This window comes from Cyclopterus lumpus, chromosome 4, assembly GCF_009769545.1.
Source record: "Cyclopterus lumpus isolate fCycLum1 chromosome 4, fCycLum1.pri, whole genome shotgun sequence".
NCBI lineage: Eukaryota > Metazoa > Chordata > Actinopteri > Perciformes > Cyclopteridae > Cyclopterus > Cyclopterus lumpus.
Genome location: NC_046969.1, coordinates 4,471,426 through 4,490,939, shown reverse-complemented (window position 1 = coordinate 4,490,939; position 19,514 = coordinate 4,471,426). Strand labels below are relative to the sequence as shown.

The 19,514-nt window shown below is 43.7% G+C and overlaps 1 protein-coding gene across 1 annotated transcript in view; it reads left to right on the top strand.

Annotated features, from left to right (window-relative positions):
• The window catches only part of arhgap39 (Rho GTPase activating protein 39), a 70,165-nt gene extending 55,533 nt beyond the window's left edge, over positions 1-14,632 (top strand). Inside the window, exons 4-11 of the mRNA XM_034531566.1 lie at positions 2,531-2,695; positions 4,669-4,854; positions 5,540-5,753; positions 7,889-7,962; positions 9,042-9,241; positions 9,591-9,682; positions 10,986-11,155; positions 12,346-14,632. Of these exons, the coding sequence (XP_034387457.1) occupies positions 2,531-2,695; positions 4,669-4,854; positions 5,540-5,753; positions 7,889-7,962; positions 9,042-9,241; positions 9,591-9,682; positions 10,986-11,155; positions 12,346-12,540 (1,296 nt within the window). The 3' untranslated portion in view covers positions 12,541-14,632. The remainder of the gene's footprint in view (positions 1-2,530; positions 2,696-4,668; positions 4,855-5,539; positions 5,754-7,888; positions 7,963-9,041; positions 9,242-9,590; positions 9,683-10,985; positions 11,156-12,345) is intronic.
• The last annotated feature ends 4,882 nt before the right edge of the window (positions 14,633-19,514 follow it).

The following is a 19,514-nucleotide window of genomic DNA, read 5'->3' as shown; positions in this document are numbered from 1 at the left end:
CTAACCAGTGCACCGGTAAAGCATCAGGGAATTAGTAAGCTAGTAACCTAGCCAGCTGTCTGCTAATCAGCTCGATAGCTTGTCCTTCTCTGGGGCGATAGGAAGGGAGCAGAGACCACCCACTACCGCTAACCACCGGCTAACTTTCTCTAACCAGTGCAGCGGTAAAGCATTGGGGAATTAGTAAGCTAGTAACCTAGCCAGCTGTCTGCTAGTTAGCGAGCTAGTTTGCTAGCTTCCACTATGCTTTCATGGCTACACTAGTTACATAAAATATGCCGAACAAAGTTGGTGGCATGTGTTTTCCTGCGTGTGTGGATGAAGCATTGAGGTGTTACATTGTACTCCTTGACTCTGCCTCTCTGCACTACCGTTACTACTCCACTGCTCGTTTCAGTCTTTACTACTAAACCTCAGTGGGTCCACAACTTGCCGGTAACACGGTAGTTAGCCTGCTACAATGGTCGATGTCGATTATATGATTATTCGATTGTCGATTGTCGCTATATGGCAATGGTACACATATAAGGCCGCTGTTTTGACCATCCTGCCACCAAAACTGTCAGTCATAGCACTGGTTAAACCCGTCAATGTGTCTCTGTGTGCCAGGAATGTGTGATGTGATGATGAGTTCCAGTCTGTACTCAATCTGTATTTGTATGGAAACAGACAAATGTTGGAGTTGTTTAGGTGTGATGAACAGAGACAGACATGAAATGAACACATACGCAGCAGTTGCTATGATGACGCGCTTTTATGGGAGTCCTCAGAGGCTCAGAGGACATAAGAGGGCTGTAAAGCACTTAGCACTTAGCCATCTGTGCCAGTCTGATCTCACCATTTTATTTCTCTCACTTTGCCTTTCTTTTTTAAATTCAGCAAAGCAACGCTTCGAGGTTAGCGATGAGAGCGTGAAGCGGGGAGTCTGCTGAGTCTAGAGAGAACAAACAAGAGTTTTATTCAACAACAGAGAAAGACTGATGGGTTCCAGAATAGTTCTTCAATGTAGAACTGTCTGTTGACATTACAGGAGCTTGGTACCCTTGAGTTCTCAAGGGTACCAAGCTCCTGTAATGTTGTGAGAACAAACAGGTAGAACGTCCAATTAATTAATTTGCTGAGCATAGTCCTGCCACGGATACAGATTATCAGGAAGTTGTTTTTTTTGGAAACTAAAAAAAAAAAAGTAACTTCCGTAAGAAGGATTTGTATTCTGTTCTTCAGACAATCACACAATGCATATACAAGTACACAAGTAAATAAAGCCATTATGTATTCAGCATAAACATGATAATATATCAAGGCTCACTGTATACAAAAGGTACATAAAGAAGATCATGGTATGCCAAGGAAAATAACAGCATACACACTAAAACTGTTGCAAATTCAGTCGAAACGTAGTAAGCCAATACAATAATCATAAACACAAATTAAAAAATGTAGGCTACATTAATTTTCAAGAAAATATAAAGAAAAAAAAAAAAAGAAAAAAAAATATATATATATATATATATATATATATATATATATATATTTAAATCATGATGTACCCTCAATAGTTTGTACTCCATAAAGGACACATCTGTCTATTATCTATGTAACTCTTTTTATTGATTATTATTCTGAATTATTATTGGGGAAAAGAAACAACAAATAAAAAAAACATAATCAATAAGTAATATAAATGAAATATACAAAAGTCCTAATGGCAATAATACTGTCAGACATGACAGTATTAAAGTATCAAAGAGCTGTAATGGATTTATAATATTCAGTCATAATCTCTTCATAAACCCTTCATATCGACATAGCGGAGTAGTCCGCTGTGTTTCTACAGCAGCACAGAAGGTACAAAGCAAACTGCTCTAAATAAGGTTTTATACGTTTTTACATTAACGTGAGCGGCGGAGAGCAAAACTATGGTAGCCAGCCTGAAGCAGTGTTATTACAGCGCTCTGCACCACGTCCTACACACTAATATCCAACTGCTCATTAAGGCCTTCAGGGGGCCAAAGTGCAAAGTGAAGAGTTTAATGAACATCAGGTCAACATTTCCATCTGCTCACCATCCAATGGGTAGATTGTTAGAACTGCTCCCTGTGAATTAGTTCAACTTGCAGAAAGAACTCCACACATGGGCAGTTTCACCAAAATACAACGCAATGCATCCTCAAAAAACATGTTTCCATGGCAACATTATACTAGGTATGGTATTCATGTTTACTGTCTTCTCCACAGGACACAGTATATATGGGCCGTTTGGGGCTGCTTTTGAATCATTACATGATTGTTTTGTTGATCCACAGTCGCTACCTTCGATTGTTATTTCAATCAAGACGGCGAGGAATAAAGGGCTTCTTTGTTGCACTGCAATAACCGTGTGCTTATTGACGTATTAACGCGTCAGTAATAATCCCAGTCAGCTCCCTCTGAGTGCCACAGAAACCCTCAGCTAAACATTCTGCAGCAGCAGCAGAGATGAATGACATGTCGTGTTCCCTCCTCTCTCCTCCGTTTCTTCACCCGTCAGTCGGAGGACCTCGGAGCCTGCGCCCAGTTTGAGGCCAGCCGAAATGCCAGGAACATGATGCCGAGCGCCAGCTGTGGCATTTTCCCAGAATTCACCCTGAGAAAGCCCTCCTCAGAGACGGACATCGAGAACTGGGCGTCCAAGCACTTCAACAAACACACACAGGTAGTTGAGAAGATGTGTGTTTCTGACTTTTGTTGGTGTTTACGTCTTTAACTATTTCCAAAAATTGTTCTCATAAAATGTTGAGCAATATCTTGAAATAGTTTATTATCTAAGTGTAAGTGAACTGCTCCACATTTCAACTCATATATCACATCCTGTACAGAGTAAAGTGTTACTGGGTTACTATGCTGCGTTTAGTTAGCAGAACGTGAAGGAAAAGAACCTCTATACACATGGGCCAAACTTGTTTCTAGCCTCAAGATCCAGCCTCAGAAACATGGGAGCGTGTTGAGATTTCTTTGGGGGAAAAAATTGGATCTTTTGATTGGTTGAGTGGACAGGGGATCTATGTTCCACATGTATATACCACGTAGAAGGGGTGTACATTACCTGAACGCTACTATGGTCTGTGATTTGAATATTTGGCCCTATAAAATTCAGACGAGATAACAGTCACCTCTGTTTGCACTTTGGCAACATGGATACATAGACGTCTCAGTGTCACTCCTCCTCTGGTCCAGAAGGAGGCGCTGATGCACCTGAAATGGTTGCCAACGAACAAACAATGCCCAGCAGCAGTTGTAACAATAACAGTTCAGCTAGCGTGACACAGACACATGAAAGAAGTGTATTTAAAATACAGATCATTCAGTTGTTGAACTGATCAGGGATCAGCTTAGAGCCACAGCAGCTCGGTTGTGTAGAAATGGCTGCAGCGCTTTCGTGTTGTTCTAGCGAGGACACAGGAGACCCTTCTCACACCAGATGCTGGTGTAAATAATGTCATTACGATTGCCCCATTCCATTAAGTGCCCTAGCGGGCCATGTCAGTGAGCTAGCCAACCTAAATGGCATGCAGCCGTCATAAATGTAATAATAATAATACATCGAATTTATATAGCGCTTTTCAAAAAACATAGACATAGACATACTAAACTAAACTAAATAGAAAGACAAAGAGCAAACAAACAAACAAATAGAACATTTCAGGTAAAAAAAAAGAAAACTTCTGAGGAATGAGTCATATAGTGGAGGGTAGAGTGCAGTTTGAAGAGATGAGTTTTGAGGGCTTATTTGAATGATGATAGGGTGGGAGCATGACAGATGTGAATGGGGAGGGCGTTCCAGAGGGGGGGTGCAGCAGCTGAGAAAGCCCTGCCACCCCAGAACCGGCGCTTGGTCCTGATGGTCTTCAGAGTGTTTGCACCGGCGGACCTGTGGCAATGAGTTGATGTTTGTGATGAGAGGGGAGAGTGAGGGGAGGCAGGCCTTGACTAAGGAAGAGGGGAGGGGGTCAAGGGCACAGGTGGTGGTCTTCATGCTGGAGACTATGGAGGAGAGGTTCGTTTCAGTGATTAAACCGAAGGATGAGAGTGAATGGATTGGAAGTAAGGGAGGATCATGTTGAGGGCTGGGGGGTGGTAGTAGAGGGGGAGGGGGCAGCCAGCTGATTGTGAATTGTGATGATTTTGTCGTTGAAAAAGGATAGAAATGAGTTGCATTTGCTGGTGGGGAAGGAGGTGGAGATGGCTTGAGTAAGTAAGTGGATTGTTGTAAATAATTCCCCTGGGCTTCTCCCTGCGTTGGCCAGTCAGAATGTCTGCTGTATGAAAGACAGTGAGGGCACGGCTTGGTTACTGACCTGCTGACACTATGGGGTGGAGTAAAGGTTATGTATGCGTCTTGCAGAGACAGCTGCATCATTTATACCTTTTTAACATCTGGCTAGAATGTGTCTCAAACCACCTCACAAGCGTTCAAGGCCGATTTAAATCCGTCCAAGATGCATGAAGCCACTTCCTGCCACACTTTCAAAGCATTCCACATGAAACAGCCTTCTCCTTCTCTAATTTATTCACATGAGAACAATCCAAGCACATCAAATGGCATGTTTCCTGTGTCTCTGCCACTCATCTAACCCTCTCTCCTGCTCTTTCCTCTGGTTTCTGTCCACCCCCGGCTTGTTTTCTCAGGGTCTGTTCAGACGAAAGGTGTCCATCGCCAACATGCTGGCCTGGAGCAGTGAGCCCATCAAGAAGCCCATGATTGTGACCTCCGACCGCCTTGTGAAGAGGGAAGCGGTGGACATCTTTAAGCTCATTCAGACCTTCATGGGAGACCGCCGCGCCAAGGTTGACTCCCTCGGCGTGGCTCTGGAGGTCTGTGGAAACGCCTGACCCCCTCCAGTGTCCTCACACTAAATTATCTCAATAACCTCTTCATGGCTCACCTTTGTGTGCCTCTGTGGTGGATGTCCTTGGTCTGAGCCCGACACTTCATCTTCAGGCATAGCTGCATTAGCTTCATTCTTCATTGAGAACTAACTAATAATTCAATTCAATTCAGTTTATTTTATTTAGCCCAATATCACAAATTACAAATTTGCCTTTACAATCTGTACACATACGACATACCTGTCCCATGACATCACATCCGATCAGGAAAGTGCATCAGCAGGGCCAAGGCAGGAGGCCGGCTCACCAGGCAGGAGGCATCAGACACAGCCAGGTCCAATGGGCCAGCAGAACAAGTTGTAAACACAGCATTGACGTACTATCACCTTATCAGTTGATTGACGTGTTAGCAAACATACCTAGCAGATCCAGAGCAATATTCTTAGTCCACCTGATGAATTTAAGTCTGTGTTCTCTCTCTTTTAGCTCCGTCTTAGGTCTCCACCGGCTCCACAGAAAGATATCTGTCTCTTTAGCTGCACAATGCTCCATTATATTCACCAGCTACTTATCCACCCATCCATCCCTTTGGGTTCAGGGTCACATTGCCTATAGGGCGAGTCATTACGCAGCCTGTGTAGACAGCTGACAGTCACCCATGTCCCGTCAGGTGGTGGTGCGCGGGTGGAGCAACCAGGGCCTCCGCGACGAGCTCTACATCCAGCTGTGTCGCCAGACCACAGAGAACTTCCGCTACGACAGCCTGGAGCGAGGCTGGGAGCTGATGGCCATCTGCCTGGCCTTCTTCCCCCCCACGCCCCGCTTCCACACCTACTTGGAGGGCTACATCTGCCGACACACGGACCCTCTCAACGACACCAAGGGTGAGGGAGCGGCATACACTCTGAGACACGTTTTCATAGCGGTGATCTCGGATTGCCTCAAAATAAAATGCCCCTTTGACCAGCAATTTGGTCCACTGTATTATATCACAAAAACATGTGGAACAATGTCACTATTTTAGTATTTAAACCTGCAATAACTATTTGTGGGACTTTGGGGGTAATTATTAATTTGGAGTCCAATGTTCACTCCCATTTGGTCTCTTCTGGAAATGTATTTTGGTCTCTTTTGCTGCTAAATGCCGCTTGAGTCTCTAACTTTGTCTGTTTGCTGCTGAGCAGATGAGAACAAAGACAAACAACCCAAAACAGACTGCTAAACAATAACTTCTTTATTGTTATGGGCACAACAATTACAGGGAAGCAGTCGTTGCCAATGAAAGTCTTAGTGTCCCTCCAAAGGTGCTCATTCAATATGATTAAAATGTAAAAACTAATTACAATCTAAGACATGCAATAGTGCAGAAGGTAAAATTAAAAAAATAAGAATAAAAAAATATATATATATTTGTGGTAGAAAGGTGTACAGTCCTTGAAACATGAATACACTGACAGTAATATATAAATTAATCATAGACCACCATCTTTAAAAACCTTTAAACAAGTGCTTAGACTTCCCTCAACAGAACCATGAAGGTGATAATCATGCTTTAGTTGTTTGGGGCAGATATTTTAAGAAAACAAATAAGATATGACACATTTACTAAAAAACCTTCCCTCCTCTTTATGTTGTTTAATTTACAACACGGTTGCTCTTGGACATGAGCAGTACATCAGCATACCTTTTTGAGAACAATGCAGCTGAAAACCTTTTCAGACAACTTTCTCACCTTCTGATCATGTCACATGATGTCCATCAAGGTCAAAGTTCACTCTTGACCTTGGAACGAGCCGTTGACACAACACGGTCAATTTAGTTACTTTTCCTGGTGTTAATTCTTCAAATCAATGCAGTCATAATGCAGATTCTGCCTTTTTAAAAAAAAAAAAATTATATTGGGCGGGGGGTTGGGGTTGTATTGATTACAGCTGTACTGAGGACAGTCTGGGGAATGAAATATCAGAGAAGAGGGTCAACTGATACAGATATGCAATCCAACCAATCCCATGTACAACATCAGTTCCCGTAGAAAGCTCCTTGTTGACACGAAGCACCATTTAGGACTTCAGTCTTATCAGCAACCACCATGCATTTCTGAAGCTCTTTCTCACTTTGCTTTGAGTCTGGTGCCCTGCTGCCCCCTACGGGGGACAGAGGGAACAGCAGATTACTGTCTCCCACAGTGTAAAAACAGCTCACATTCAGAACGCCGCTTAGCTCGTCTTTGTCCTGTGAGGAGCTCGTTTGGAATGAGAAATAACGGTAATGAGCTCAAAGGTTTGGTGAACACTGTTTAACCTAAACGGAGAGCGACATCATGTACAATGGAGACAGACATAGTAGATAGCATTTCAGTGGCCAGCACTGTCACTTCACAGCAAGAGGGGCCCCCGATCCCGGGTGGCCCTTCTGTGAGGATGTTCAGGTTAACTGGAGACACTCCATTGGCCGTAGATGTGAATAGTTGGCTGTCTCTATATGAGCTCAGAGATGGCGGCCTGCCCCCCCCCTTCGCCCAATGTCAGCTGGGATCGGCTCCAGCGCCCCTGACCCTAGTTAGGATTATGGAATGGAAGAACTAAAAAAACAATGAAAGAAACAATTCATGTTTGAAATATTGAAGTATTGACAACATTGACTTCATTCTTTACATCATTGCTTTTAAGATTTAAATTGAGAGCAAAATATTAGAAAAAAACATCTTAACTCACTTAAAAGAAGTTTCTTGTTTCCAAGTTTCATAACAACATATTAATTCTTATTTTGACAATAAGGCTGAACTCTAAACATCTACTCAAGTAACTCAAATCACATGTGTTTTAGAGATGGTTGCAGTCTGAGCTTGACATTTCAAACTGTTCATAATTACAGCTTAATGTCCGTGTGAACGACTATCATAAATGTGTGTTACTCTGTGCTATAATGTGTGTTCAGGGACTGCATGTGCTCAAAGAAAACATTGGTTATCTGGTTCATGAGGGAATGTTGTAACGGTGTAAATATGTCTGTTCTTCAGGAGTGGCCATCAGCAGCTACGCTAAATACTGCTACAGGAAACTGACCAAAGCTGCTCTGACCGGTGCCAAGAAGGTACGTGTCTTCAAACCAGTTAAGAACAAGAGAAGGTGTTAGAGTATAGTTTCTATGTTTCTGCTGCTCACAAACAAATATATGGTTTCAAATTTTTAAAAGACAGCTGATCGCTGGATTATTTTAGCAAATGTTGCTCAAACAGGAGAAAGCTAGTTTCTTTGTGTGAGACTATTTTCAGTGGTGGATTCAGCGGTGCTCCAGTGTAGGTGTGTGTGTGTGTGTATGTTCATGATGACGAAGGAAGGTGTAACACACCTCATCGATGGGTTTTGATATTCTTTGGACAACAACGGCGCTCTGTGGTACAGAGGAGGAAGATCTATCTGGCTCTGACACACACACACACGCACACACATACATATACACACCTACACACACATACACAAATACACAGAGACACACACTGGAGCATGCACACAAACACAAACACAAACACACACACACGAGTAACCGGATCACTATTTGTGGGAAGAGATTTTTGATTGACATCTCTCGGGATGATGTGTCTCCAACACGAGGCAACTCAATCTAGACTGAATAGCATTGCTAAGGTAAGGGGAACTGTCCCTTTAAGCATCTTAACATGTGCAGGATGGAGATGTGTGGTGAACTTAGAATATCAGTTTATTAGAAGCCTTAGTAGTTTACTTTTGAAGTACTCCAGTACACCAGAAGATGGCAGCAAAGTCACAATGACTTGATCTGTCCCCAAAATAAAGCTTCTCCTGGATTCATTGTATTTCCCCTCATTAATGACTCAAATATAAAATGCTGCCATGGTGCCTTCCCACTGTCTTCAGCAGGCAGCAACGTAGCAATTTCATGTTCACTTTCATGTTCGTTTTCGTGTTCATGTTCGTTCATGGTCATGCCAGAATCTCAGCAGGCCGCTGACGGAGGTCGCTTGTCCCTTTTAGGACTCCACAGTGTTAAGCTGCTCACCTCTAGCAGCACAGCATGCTCTGTGGATGGACTAATGTTGTTCACTGAAGTCTGAATATGTGACCCGCATCCTTGAAGAACCCACGCTACCCTTCACCTGCCCCGCTGTATTAACTCTCTCTCTCTCTCTCTAGGGCCTACAGAAGCCCTGTGTGGAGGAGATTAAGCATGCCAGGAATGCCATCTTCAGTCCCTCCATGTTTGGCTCCTCCCTGGATGAGGTGATGGCGCTCCAGAAGGAGCGCTACCCTGACAACCAGCTGCCCTGGGTGCAAACCCGCCTTTCCGAAGAGGTTCTGGGTCTCAACGGAGACCAGATGGAAGGCATCTTCAGGTGAGTAGAAGAGGGAGCAGACGGGAACTGTGAGCAGAATGGAAAAGAGAGGACTATGTGGGTCTTCAATTGGATATCAGATGCCAGTGTTTCTCCTAGGCTGCATCTAAACTCCTGATGGCGTTGGAACCTTAATTAACGAGTCGATTCCCACGGTTGAATCCACTTTCTTGACAGAAAAGCTCAGCTTCAGTTGTCTCTTTCACCGTCAGCAGGATTCTTGAGTTGTTGCTCTTTACAACCATGTAGAGATCAGAGGTATAAAGATATATAGAAAGGAGACCAGGCAAAGACAGTAACAGGTGAAGGGGGCTGAAGTTGAAGTGAACTTGTGACCTTTGACCTCCAGGGTACCGGGGGACATAGATGAAGTCAATGCTCTCAAGCTGCAAGTGGATCAATGGAAAATCCCCACAGGGCTGGAAGACCCGCACATCCCAGGTAAAAACTAACACACACTGTTAGATCTGGGCGATAAGCCCCTCCCACAGGGCTATCTACTTTACCATCTCTCTGTTTAAAGGGTCCATATCTCCGTACAAGGTTGGACCATGGCTCTTGGTGAGGGGCCATATTGGTTTAAATAGCCAGGAATAAGCTCTAAGGGTCTGCTTAGTGGACTAGGAACTATAATAACTGTTGTATTGATAAGTTATATTGATGTTAGGCACACACTAGTAGCTTTTTACAACCATAAGAACACTTCACTACTTTCATATGATAAACTTTCAGGACTACATTGCTTTAACGGCAGATTATATATTTATAGCAGGATTATTAGCAGGGGCATAGCAACAGATCAATTATTCACTTAATTCGATTACCTTACAGCTTGATCATAACATGCATTTCTGACTGGGTGGAGACTGGGTGGAGGTCCTTTTTGTGAAATTGATCCTTTGAGGGGTAGGAGGCGATGCCTTCGCCGGCCCCGGTGTGAACACCTGCCTCCTCGTGCTGAGGAAAAAGAAGTCTGTCTGCGATCCTCTTGACTCCGTACAATGTCACAGGAAACAGTCCTTAATCCTTTGTGGGCCGTGGGGGATGAGAATCTTCGTCAGCCAATTCCTGTCCACGATCGGGGTCCTATGATCCGTGAGCAGAGGATCCCGGTGTTTGTCCCGGACGATGTTCTATTGTCCCGGAAGGATGTTCTATTGTCCTCAGCTGAGTACCGGCAGTGTCCGGCGTCGTAATCCCCCTCGATGTCTCGAGTTGTGCAATCCCCCACGTCCCCTACTCTCGTCCTCACACCCAGTTGCTCAATGACATCATTACTTTACTTAATTACAGTTCAACACACACACACATGTCGACCTCCACAGAATACACTCTTGATTTACTTCTTATAAAGCAAAGAGTATTTCTTTTTTATGCCCAGACGAGAGCAGAGCTGCCCTGCAGAGTAAGAACAAGTCAGGTCCCATGAAGCTAGAAACACTGCACAATCATCTGCAAACCAAGTTAACCTGCACACACACAGAATTATCACTACATATTACCTTATGGGTATTAAATCACAATACACAATTGCGCAATAAACTCTCTAAATGTATGCTCTGTGTTCCTGGAATGGATCTTATAGTCCAGTATATATGACTTTTACTCAGCTCTTCTGGGATCTCAATTCTACTTGACACAGCTGGTCTACATAGAACCTGGTTCTGGTTCCACACTGCTGCCATGGACAGGAGGTGATAACTTGAATGCTCTCATGCTGCCCTGTGTGTCCGCCTGTCCCCAGCGTCTCTGCTAAAGCTCTGGTACAGGGAGCTGGAGGAGCCGCTCATCCCCCATGAGTTCTACGAGGAGTGCATCAGTCACTATGACAACCCGGAGGCCGCTGTCACCGTGGTGCTTGGCCTGCCGCACATCAACAAACTGGTGCTCTGCTACCTCATCCGCTTCCTACAGGTAACACACACACACAGCCCTACACCAATATCATTACCTGTGTGAGGGACAATGTAACAATATTAATATCAACGTTAATCGTTGACACTTTTCTGTAATAACTAAGGGGAGAACACTGGAGCCGAGATAGAACAGGACACCTGTCAATCAAACATATACGCCCCTAAACGTACCTTTTTAAAAATTATTTAACTGAAAGCGTTTAAGAACACCCCACCCCCGCCAAAGAAGTAAAGAAATAAAAAGCTGATGGAGTCCTTTACTTCTCTGCCGAGGCTTGACCAACACATTAAGGATAATGTGTTGGTCAAGCCCACTTCCCTCTCATGGGATCAGTTTGGGTTTTATTCGTGTCATTTCTGCCTCCACTGCAATACAAAAAAAGTGAATGTAATTTAGTTTGTCAACAGCAGTAACATTCTACCAAAGTAGAACTAGTTTCTATTAAAACTGTATTAACTGTGTATCATCCAGAGGCACATGAACACTGAATACATAAAGAAACATTTTAAAATGCTGCACGGATAACAGACAGAAGATAATGAGTTGTTTTGTGCTATTTGGGTGAAACAACCCTCTTTACCATGGCTTCAACACTCAGCTATGGATGGTGTCGCATTCCACCAGCAGCATCATCAAAGAGAACTACAAAGGTGCACTTAGCTGTTCCTGGTGCTTCGACAACGACGACTTGCGTATTGTGTGATTGAATAAACACTGCTGTTGGCTAACCTTACTTAAACCTAAAAACAAGAGTCGTTGTGAAAGACATTTCATCTGAAAATATAACTCACCTACTCAAGTATGTACTGGTAGTTCCGTTAGCTGCTAGCTGCTAGCTGTTAGCGAAACATCACTAGAGGGCCCTACTTAAAAGCAGTGAGGGAAGATTAAGAATGGCAATAAAAAGGGTTTTAAAGAAAGTGTGAAGTCACCACAACCTCGAGAGGTCCTTGAGCATGCAGCCATAACTGGTCACCCAAAATATGATGCAGTTCGCTGCAGCAAAATGGGAGATTAGGCATGGACGGGCAAGGAGGTGCACACTCATTTTCGGACACTCGCAAACTGGCATATGATCCTCTTGGCGGAGAAAAGAAAAACATGTTAGTCACATAGGCTAAAAGTAAACATTAGCCCAGAAGAATGTCTAGAATGTGACTCCTCTGCTCTGCATTGCGTGTGTTCAGGTGTTTGCCCAGTCTGCCAATGTGACCATCACCAAAATGGATGTGAACAACCTGGCCATGGTGATGGCCCCCAACTGTCTGCGCTGCCAGTCCGACGACCCCAGGGTGATATTCGAGAACACCCGCAAGGAGATGTCCTTCATCCGCGTGCTCATCCAGCGGCTGGACACCAGCTTCATGGATGGCATCCTATAGCCCCCCCACCACACACCCAGACACACACTATCCATACTTTAGCCTCCCCTGCGCTCCCTTTAACCCCTCCATGGGGTTAAACAGGCCCAGTCACACTCACCCAGCACAGGAATACGTGCACACACATTGTACACACACCTTGCCTCTCCGACATGTTTACTTTTCTGGAACTAACAAAACTGCCTTGTTTGGAGTTTCACGAGAGTACAGTTTGAGTTGAACCAGCTGTTTTTCTTTTTCTCTAGTCCTTTAATTGACATTTACATACACCCGTATTGGAGTTCCAAGGTTTTCATATGCTTACAGTACTGTGTGTGCCTTCACATGCATTAATACAGAATACACGTAAAGAATGAAGGAATTAGCAGGGATCTCATCATTTCACCGGATACATGTTCGTTGTCACTGGCACACTCAGAGTTCAGGACCTGAAGGTTAATTTTAAATCCAAACTTTGTTTTATATGAACTGCTTGTGACCTTGGTTTCCCTGCTTTATCTCACATACTGTCAATCTGCACACGCATATCAGCTCATGCAAACACTTAGATTGAAAGGTCTTGCCCTGGGGATTCCTCCTTCTGCGGTGTAACACAGCATCTAACAGGAAGCAGGAATTATCAGCAAGACGGATGATTATTCAAACATGTATGACACACATGTTCTGCCACAGTGTTAAAAGCCTCTCACACATACACTGGCCCAGCAATGCATTCAGAGGGTTCGGCACCAGATTTCCACAAGATGTAAAGCCTAACTGAGGCCTGTCCGTCCCAGACACCAGGCACGTTACACTGCCACAACTTAGTAGATGGAATCTTGCTTCAAAGTGTGCACCGTCTCAATGGGACAGGATGAAAGTGTAGCTGTAAAAGCAGCCAGCGATAAGGTGATAGAGCTCTGTTGGCCACTGAGCCCTCAGAACAGGGACACCAAATCACCCCAAGTTGTGTTTTAACTTCAAGGCTCCAACACGTCCTCCATGTTGGGTTTGTGGACACGTTAGCATAGACTGTGTTCCAAGTGCCATTAAAAAACCAAACGTCTTAAGTTTCCCCTAAAGGCCTAAATGCATCTTACATCTCATTTAGAAAAGTCTATCCTAGTCGCATATAAAAGTCTAATATACATTGTCTTGTCTGCTGTATGGCCCTGATCAGAGAGAGAGAACGTATTGCAATTGGCTGCTTCTTTCTTTTTTGTTATTGTTGCTAAGCAACCAACAAAAAAGTGCAAACGTAGCTAAACACAACCTTTGAAATGTATGCTAAAAAGTTGTTAATAGTACACAACTGACCTGTACCGCACACATTCTTTAACTGTTTTCTGTTAAGATCACAGCAGCTACAGTTGGTGAAGTCGTGTAGCTCAAGTCACTATAGAGATCAAATAAAACACTTTTCCGTTCTGTGTTGAATTAATTTCAACTCGAGGCGTTCAGGACACTCCTGTAGAATTAAGCCCTTCACTCGCGTTTAAAACAATTACAAAAAGCCGTCACAGGCAGCTAAAATGATTATTTGTCTGGAGAGGTTTCACCCAGAGACTCCACGTGGGATTGTTTTAAAATGAGGCCGTTGGCTTGTGCTGCGTTTCAGTCACAACCGCTAGCTAGAGTAAAGCTAGGAAGCTCATCAGCCCATTATTAAGTTATAATTGGTTAATCCAAGCGCTTTTCTTTATGTTCTTTAATATTATTTTCTGGAAATAATTCGACACACATTGGCCCCCACTGGCTAATCAGCCAAACAATCATCACAAAGTGGCAATTCTGGGGTAATAGTGGACGCCAAAACACAGAGTAAATCGAGAATAATAATAAAGTCATCAAACTGACTAAATGAGCTGACATTAGCGACCATAAAATACTGGTCATACCAGACCACATACAATTGTAGCAGACAGAGACCCCTGTTTTTTTTTGTTCTTGCCAAGTCCTTTTCATTTTGTAAAACATAGAGTGTTATTTCTTCTTTCCAAAGCTTTATATATTATGGTTCCGGGCAGCAACTTGCAGAGTGAAACCAATGCGTTAGCGTCTTAAAACATGCACTATTTCCACTGACCGCCAGGGGGCGACTCCTCTGGTTGTATAGAAGTATATGCTTCATGTGTTAAAGCTGCATTCTCTCTACTGACCACCAGGTGGTGACTCCTCTGGTTGTATAGAAGTATATGCTTCATGTGTTAAAGCTGCATTCTCTCTCCTGACCACCAGGGCGCGACTCCTCTGGTTGTATAGAAGTCTATATAAAATGAGTCTACTTCTCTCTTGATTTATTCCCTCAGTAAACATTGTAAACATGAGTTTATGGTCTCAATCTCTAGTTTATAGTCTTCTTCAATACAGCATGATGTTCATTTAGTACATTATGGTCCATTTAGAGTGAAACAGACCATAAAGCAGGGTATGCTTTAGGGCGGGGATACAAGGTGATTGACAGGTCGCTGCTGCTAACAGAGTCATATACGCCATCTCTACGTCACTCCTCCACATTCAAAATATGGTAACTTCTGTTCATGGTTGACACACATGGCGACGACCGTATTCCAAGATGTCGACGAAAGAATTTTCAAACTCAAGGCTTTAAAGCGGCAGCCCACAAACCAATGGGTGACGTCACCATGACTACGTCCAATTCCTATATACAGTCTATGTATGGTTCGTGGTAGTGCTATTAAAGTCCACTGAGTTAAATACTAAGTAGTACTTAATACTTATTAGTAACTGCGATTGTTATCTAGCATCTGCTAACATTATCTTTAGCATTGGGTACTCTTGAGGAAATCTGGTCATGTCCCCTTCATCCACAGTATTCCATGTTGACCACAGCCCTCCTGAACCATGACAGTGGTATAGGGGTGAGCACAGCACTGCCAATGAGGCCCAATGCATAACGTTTAGCCACGGCATGCTCGTACTTCCCTCAGGGCCCATCCTCCCACCCCACCTGACCCCACAGAGCAAGTCCTCCACCATCATTGAGCCCCAACAGGCCTTTCTGCTCACTAATGATTTGTGAATGTGTCTACCCGCTTTTCTGTCTGTCTGTCATTGTTTACAAAACGTACCCGTTTCTTTGCATCCATATGGTCTTTGTCTATGTGCAAGTACTGTTTATGATATTCATTTGAGATGTGTGCGGTATTTAACATAATTTCTATGTTTTTTAACCCATTCTTTTTATATGATTTAATTTATTTATATTTATTTGAGGAGATTTCCTTAATGCCTTCTCAAGATATTGTATCATAGGCTCTAGTGTGTGTGTGTATGATTGCGTGGATGTGCGATCGACTGTAGTTTTCAATATGGTAGGGCACATACGTCTTGATGTGTGTCTGTGTGAATCTTGCTGTACCAGTTCGATTCATTTGGTTTTTTTTTCTGACACAACTAAAAGAACGATGTGTGTGTGTGTGTGTGTGTGTGTGTGTGTGTGTGTGTGTGTGTGTGTGTGTGTGTGTGTGTGTGTGTGTGTGTGTGTGTGTGTGAATGCTCCATGGAGACACACACATACACACGGACCATCCTGAATAAAACACTGACTTCCACCTTAAAGGTCCAGATGACACTTAGTCTCAGTTCATCTTTGGCCAAATGAGCCTTTTTATTTGTGAGTGTGTGTGTGTGTGTATGTGTGTGTTCAGCTCACTCACTCTGACATACACCTGACTACACATAGATAATATGTACATTGACACTGTACAGACTGTAAAAATAAGTAAATAGAGAAGCAAGAGAAGAAAAAGCACCATATGTAATAGTGGACATTGCTGTGGAAGTTATTGTAACAGGGTGGGGGGGTTTCATTTTTCTTTCCATCCCCTCCCCCAAGTCTTGTCAGTGTAAATTTTCCTCACATCAAGTTTAAAAGTGGCAATTTACACCCCGTCTGACTACACGGGTTTCCACCCATAATCCATGCAAGTGCCACAAAGTGTTTTTAAGTCCTTAAATCTGTAACTGTCTGATTCATACTCTAAAAAGAAGTGATTTGTCTGGAGGAATCTGCAGGAATTTTTAAGGTCTGGGTAATCCAGAAATTTGCAGAGGAAGATTCCTTGATGTGTCATTTCCAGCCCCCTGCAATAAACTGTCCGAGCAGTTTAATACCCCGATAATTACAACAGGTCTGCCACTCCAAAAGCACTCTCCCCGACCTGCATGTGACACTAAAGGTGCATGTCAGAAAATTCAGGGGGTCGAATTTCATTCCCCACTGGCGGGTTGCTGCCGAGGAGCTTTTTGTACCTCTGCAACCTCTGCCATGTGGATGGGTCTGCCCCCGAGTTTTCAAACTCTGCCTCCTCCACGGAGGACAGGAGGTCGGGTTCAGGAGTTCCTCACAGTGCTCTTTCAACAGCTCACCAATATCCCCAGTCCGGATCAATTCTGCAATTCTCCTCTCCTGCTGAACACAGCCTCAGCTATGTCCTGCTTTCCCTTTCTGGGTAGTCCAAAAGTTCGTCAGACCTTCCTTAAGGCCATCCAAAAGTCCTTCTCTGTAGTTTCCTTGAATTTGTCTCATAGCGGGGTGTTTGCCTTCTCGCCAACCGGTATCTGTCTGCTGTTTGCAGAGACCCCTAGGCCAGCCAAGCCCGAAAGGCCTCTTCATCTTGACAGCCGTCATGGACGCTTCCACAATGGAGCATTTGAACATGTCCTGTTTGGATTCCATATCCCCATCCTCCCTTCGGATTCACGGGTTTGGGTGTGTCTGATACAACTCAACACCAGGTTGGGATCACTGACAGCTCTGCTCCTTTTCCGCCGAGTGTCCAAGACACACAGCTGCAGACGATCTGGTACCTAGTACACTTACGAACTGCCCAATGCAATATGGTGTTAGTTATGGACAATCAATGACAAGTATAGAATGGCAACAACAGAGCACCACTTGGGTTCAGATCAGGCAGGCCGTTACTCCTAATCTTCCCCGTCCAGCTTTCTCCATCGTTGCTCAGGTGAGTGTTGAAGTCCCCCTGCAGTTCCCAGTCAGCGCCCTTTTCCGGGGCGCCACCCAGAGACACCAAGAACGCTGGGCACTTCGAGCTGCTGTTCGTTTCATAGTCACAACCAACGGTCAGAGACTTCCTCTCAGCGACTCGTAAAAGTCTTACACAGTGGTGTTCAGCCGTGGGGTTGTGAGTATTCCCATATCCAACCAGGACCTCTCACCTTGAGCAACTCCGACCCTCTCTGGCCTTCTCCAGGAGGTTTGTTCCAGACTCAATGCTGTGTGGAGCAGTACCAACTATATCTAGTTGGTACTGCTCCACCAGCTCTTGTTCCTTCCCAGCCAGAGAGATGACATTCCACAGCCATAGAGCCAGTTGTGTGATGCCAGGGGTCAGCACACTTAGGTCTACGTTTTTGCCCAGCTCACAATGCACCCAACCCCAATACCTATCCCTGTGAGTGGTGGGCCCACATGGGGTGGCTCCATATTGATTATTCAGGCTGTGCCCGGCTGAACCCCATGTGTCAATGCCCGGCCCTCAGAAGCTTGCGGGCGAGCTCCCCTCTCAGGTCTGGCTCCAGACGGGGGCCATGGTTTAGGTGCTACAACTCTTTCTGGTGGACTCATAGAGGGTCAGTGAATTGCTTTTGGTCTGGCCCCTTCCCGCCGAGGTCAACCACCATCTTATAATCAAACTAGCTATCCTGTCCTCATAGTGGGGTTGCCAGGTTTAAACACTGTCCTAACTCTACACAAAATGCAGGTGACCCTTAGATGACTTACCAACTAACAAGATACTACAAGTAAGTAAACTGGGTTACCAGTTAGCTTCCCATCCTCTAACAGAGACGTTGAACAGGACATCTCGTGCCATCTGCAGCTATCACCCTGCTAGTTTGCCACGGCAGTTTTACATTTTAAAGTTCACATTCTGATCTGTTTTTAACATGAGGGTGAGCTCATCTGTTCAGACAACATTACAAATAAACAGAATCTGTCGCTCAGTGGACAACTGACTTCTTTATGAGGTATGAATATGGCCAAATGTTTGAATTAATTTTTCTGTAAAATCACAGTGACTGATGAGCCCTTGGAGATCTTGTGACAGTGTGTATGAGTGTGCAAGTTGTGTGTTTGTGAGAGTGTCTTTGTTTTATGTAAGAGATGGTTGTAGATAGACCCAGCAAATCAACAGATTAGCATGCAGACATAGGGTCTTCACTCTCTTCAACTTGAATTTACTAAAATATGAGAATATAAAAAGGAAAACTAACTGAATTTACAGAAAATAAGTGTTACAGTATTTAGCTTTAAAAATCCACTAAGAAAAAAAATGATTAAGCTCTTTTAATCCATTTTTCTGATTGTTTTTTCTACTTGGTTCCTACTAATGAAGATTTGGTAGTCGGTGTCGATGCTGTTCGTCTGATGTAAAGAAAATGACAATGAAGAAGAGAGCTGCTGTGAAACTGCTCTTCACCTCTTCAGTTGTATCTTCATGTCCACTGTCACTCACACTCTGTCCGAGGGAAGACTGGAAGTGTAACGGATGTTAATAAATGATTCAAATGTCAAACTAACACGATATTCTTTTATTCTCCAACTGAGCCAGTGTGAACAAACTCAATATTACATTTGATTTAAAAATATATATGTAGAACCAATCAGTGTGTCACAAAGCAAAATAATGTACTGTATGTTCTGATTATAATTATGATGTAACTAAATGTCAATGAATGTCCATAATAACTTGTAAAACCACTATTTTGGCTTTATTCACTCCTCTCCTTTATATCTGAATCCTAAGTATAGTTTTGAATTTAGACATAATTGAAGTTGTGTGTTTAGAAATGCTGAATGTTTTTAATAGGTTCTCCCAAGTGAGTGTGGTCGTGTTTCCCCCACATTGGAAGTGTTGTGAACATCCTTATTTAGCATGTAAATGAGTTGGCTAGAGATTAAGAGCCAGTTGCTAAAACAGATTTGATGATAAAGCATTGGACCAAAGAAA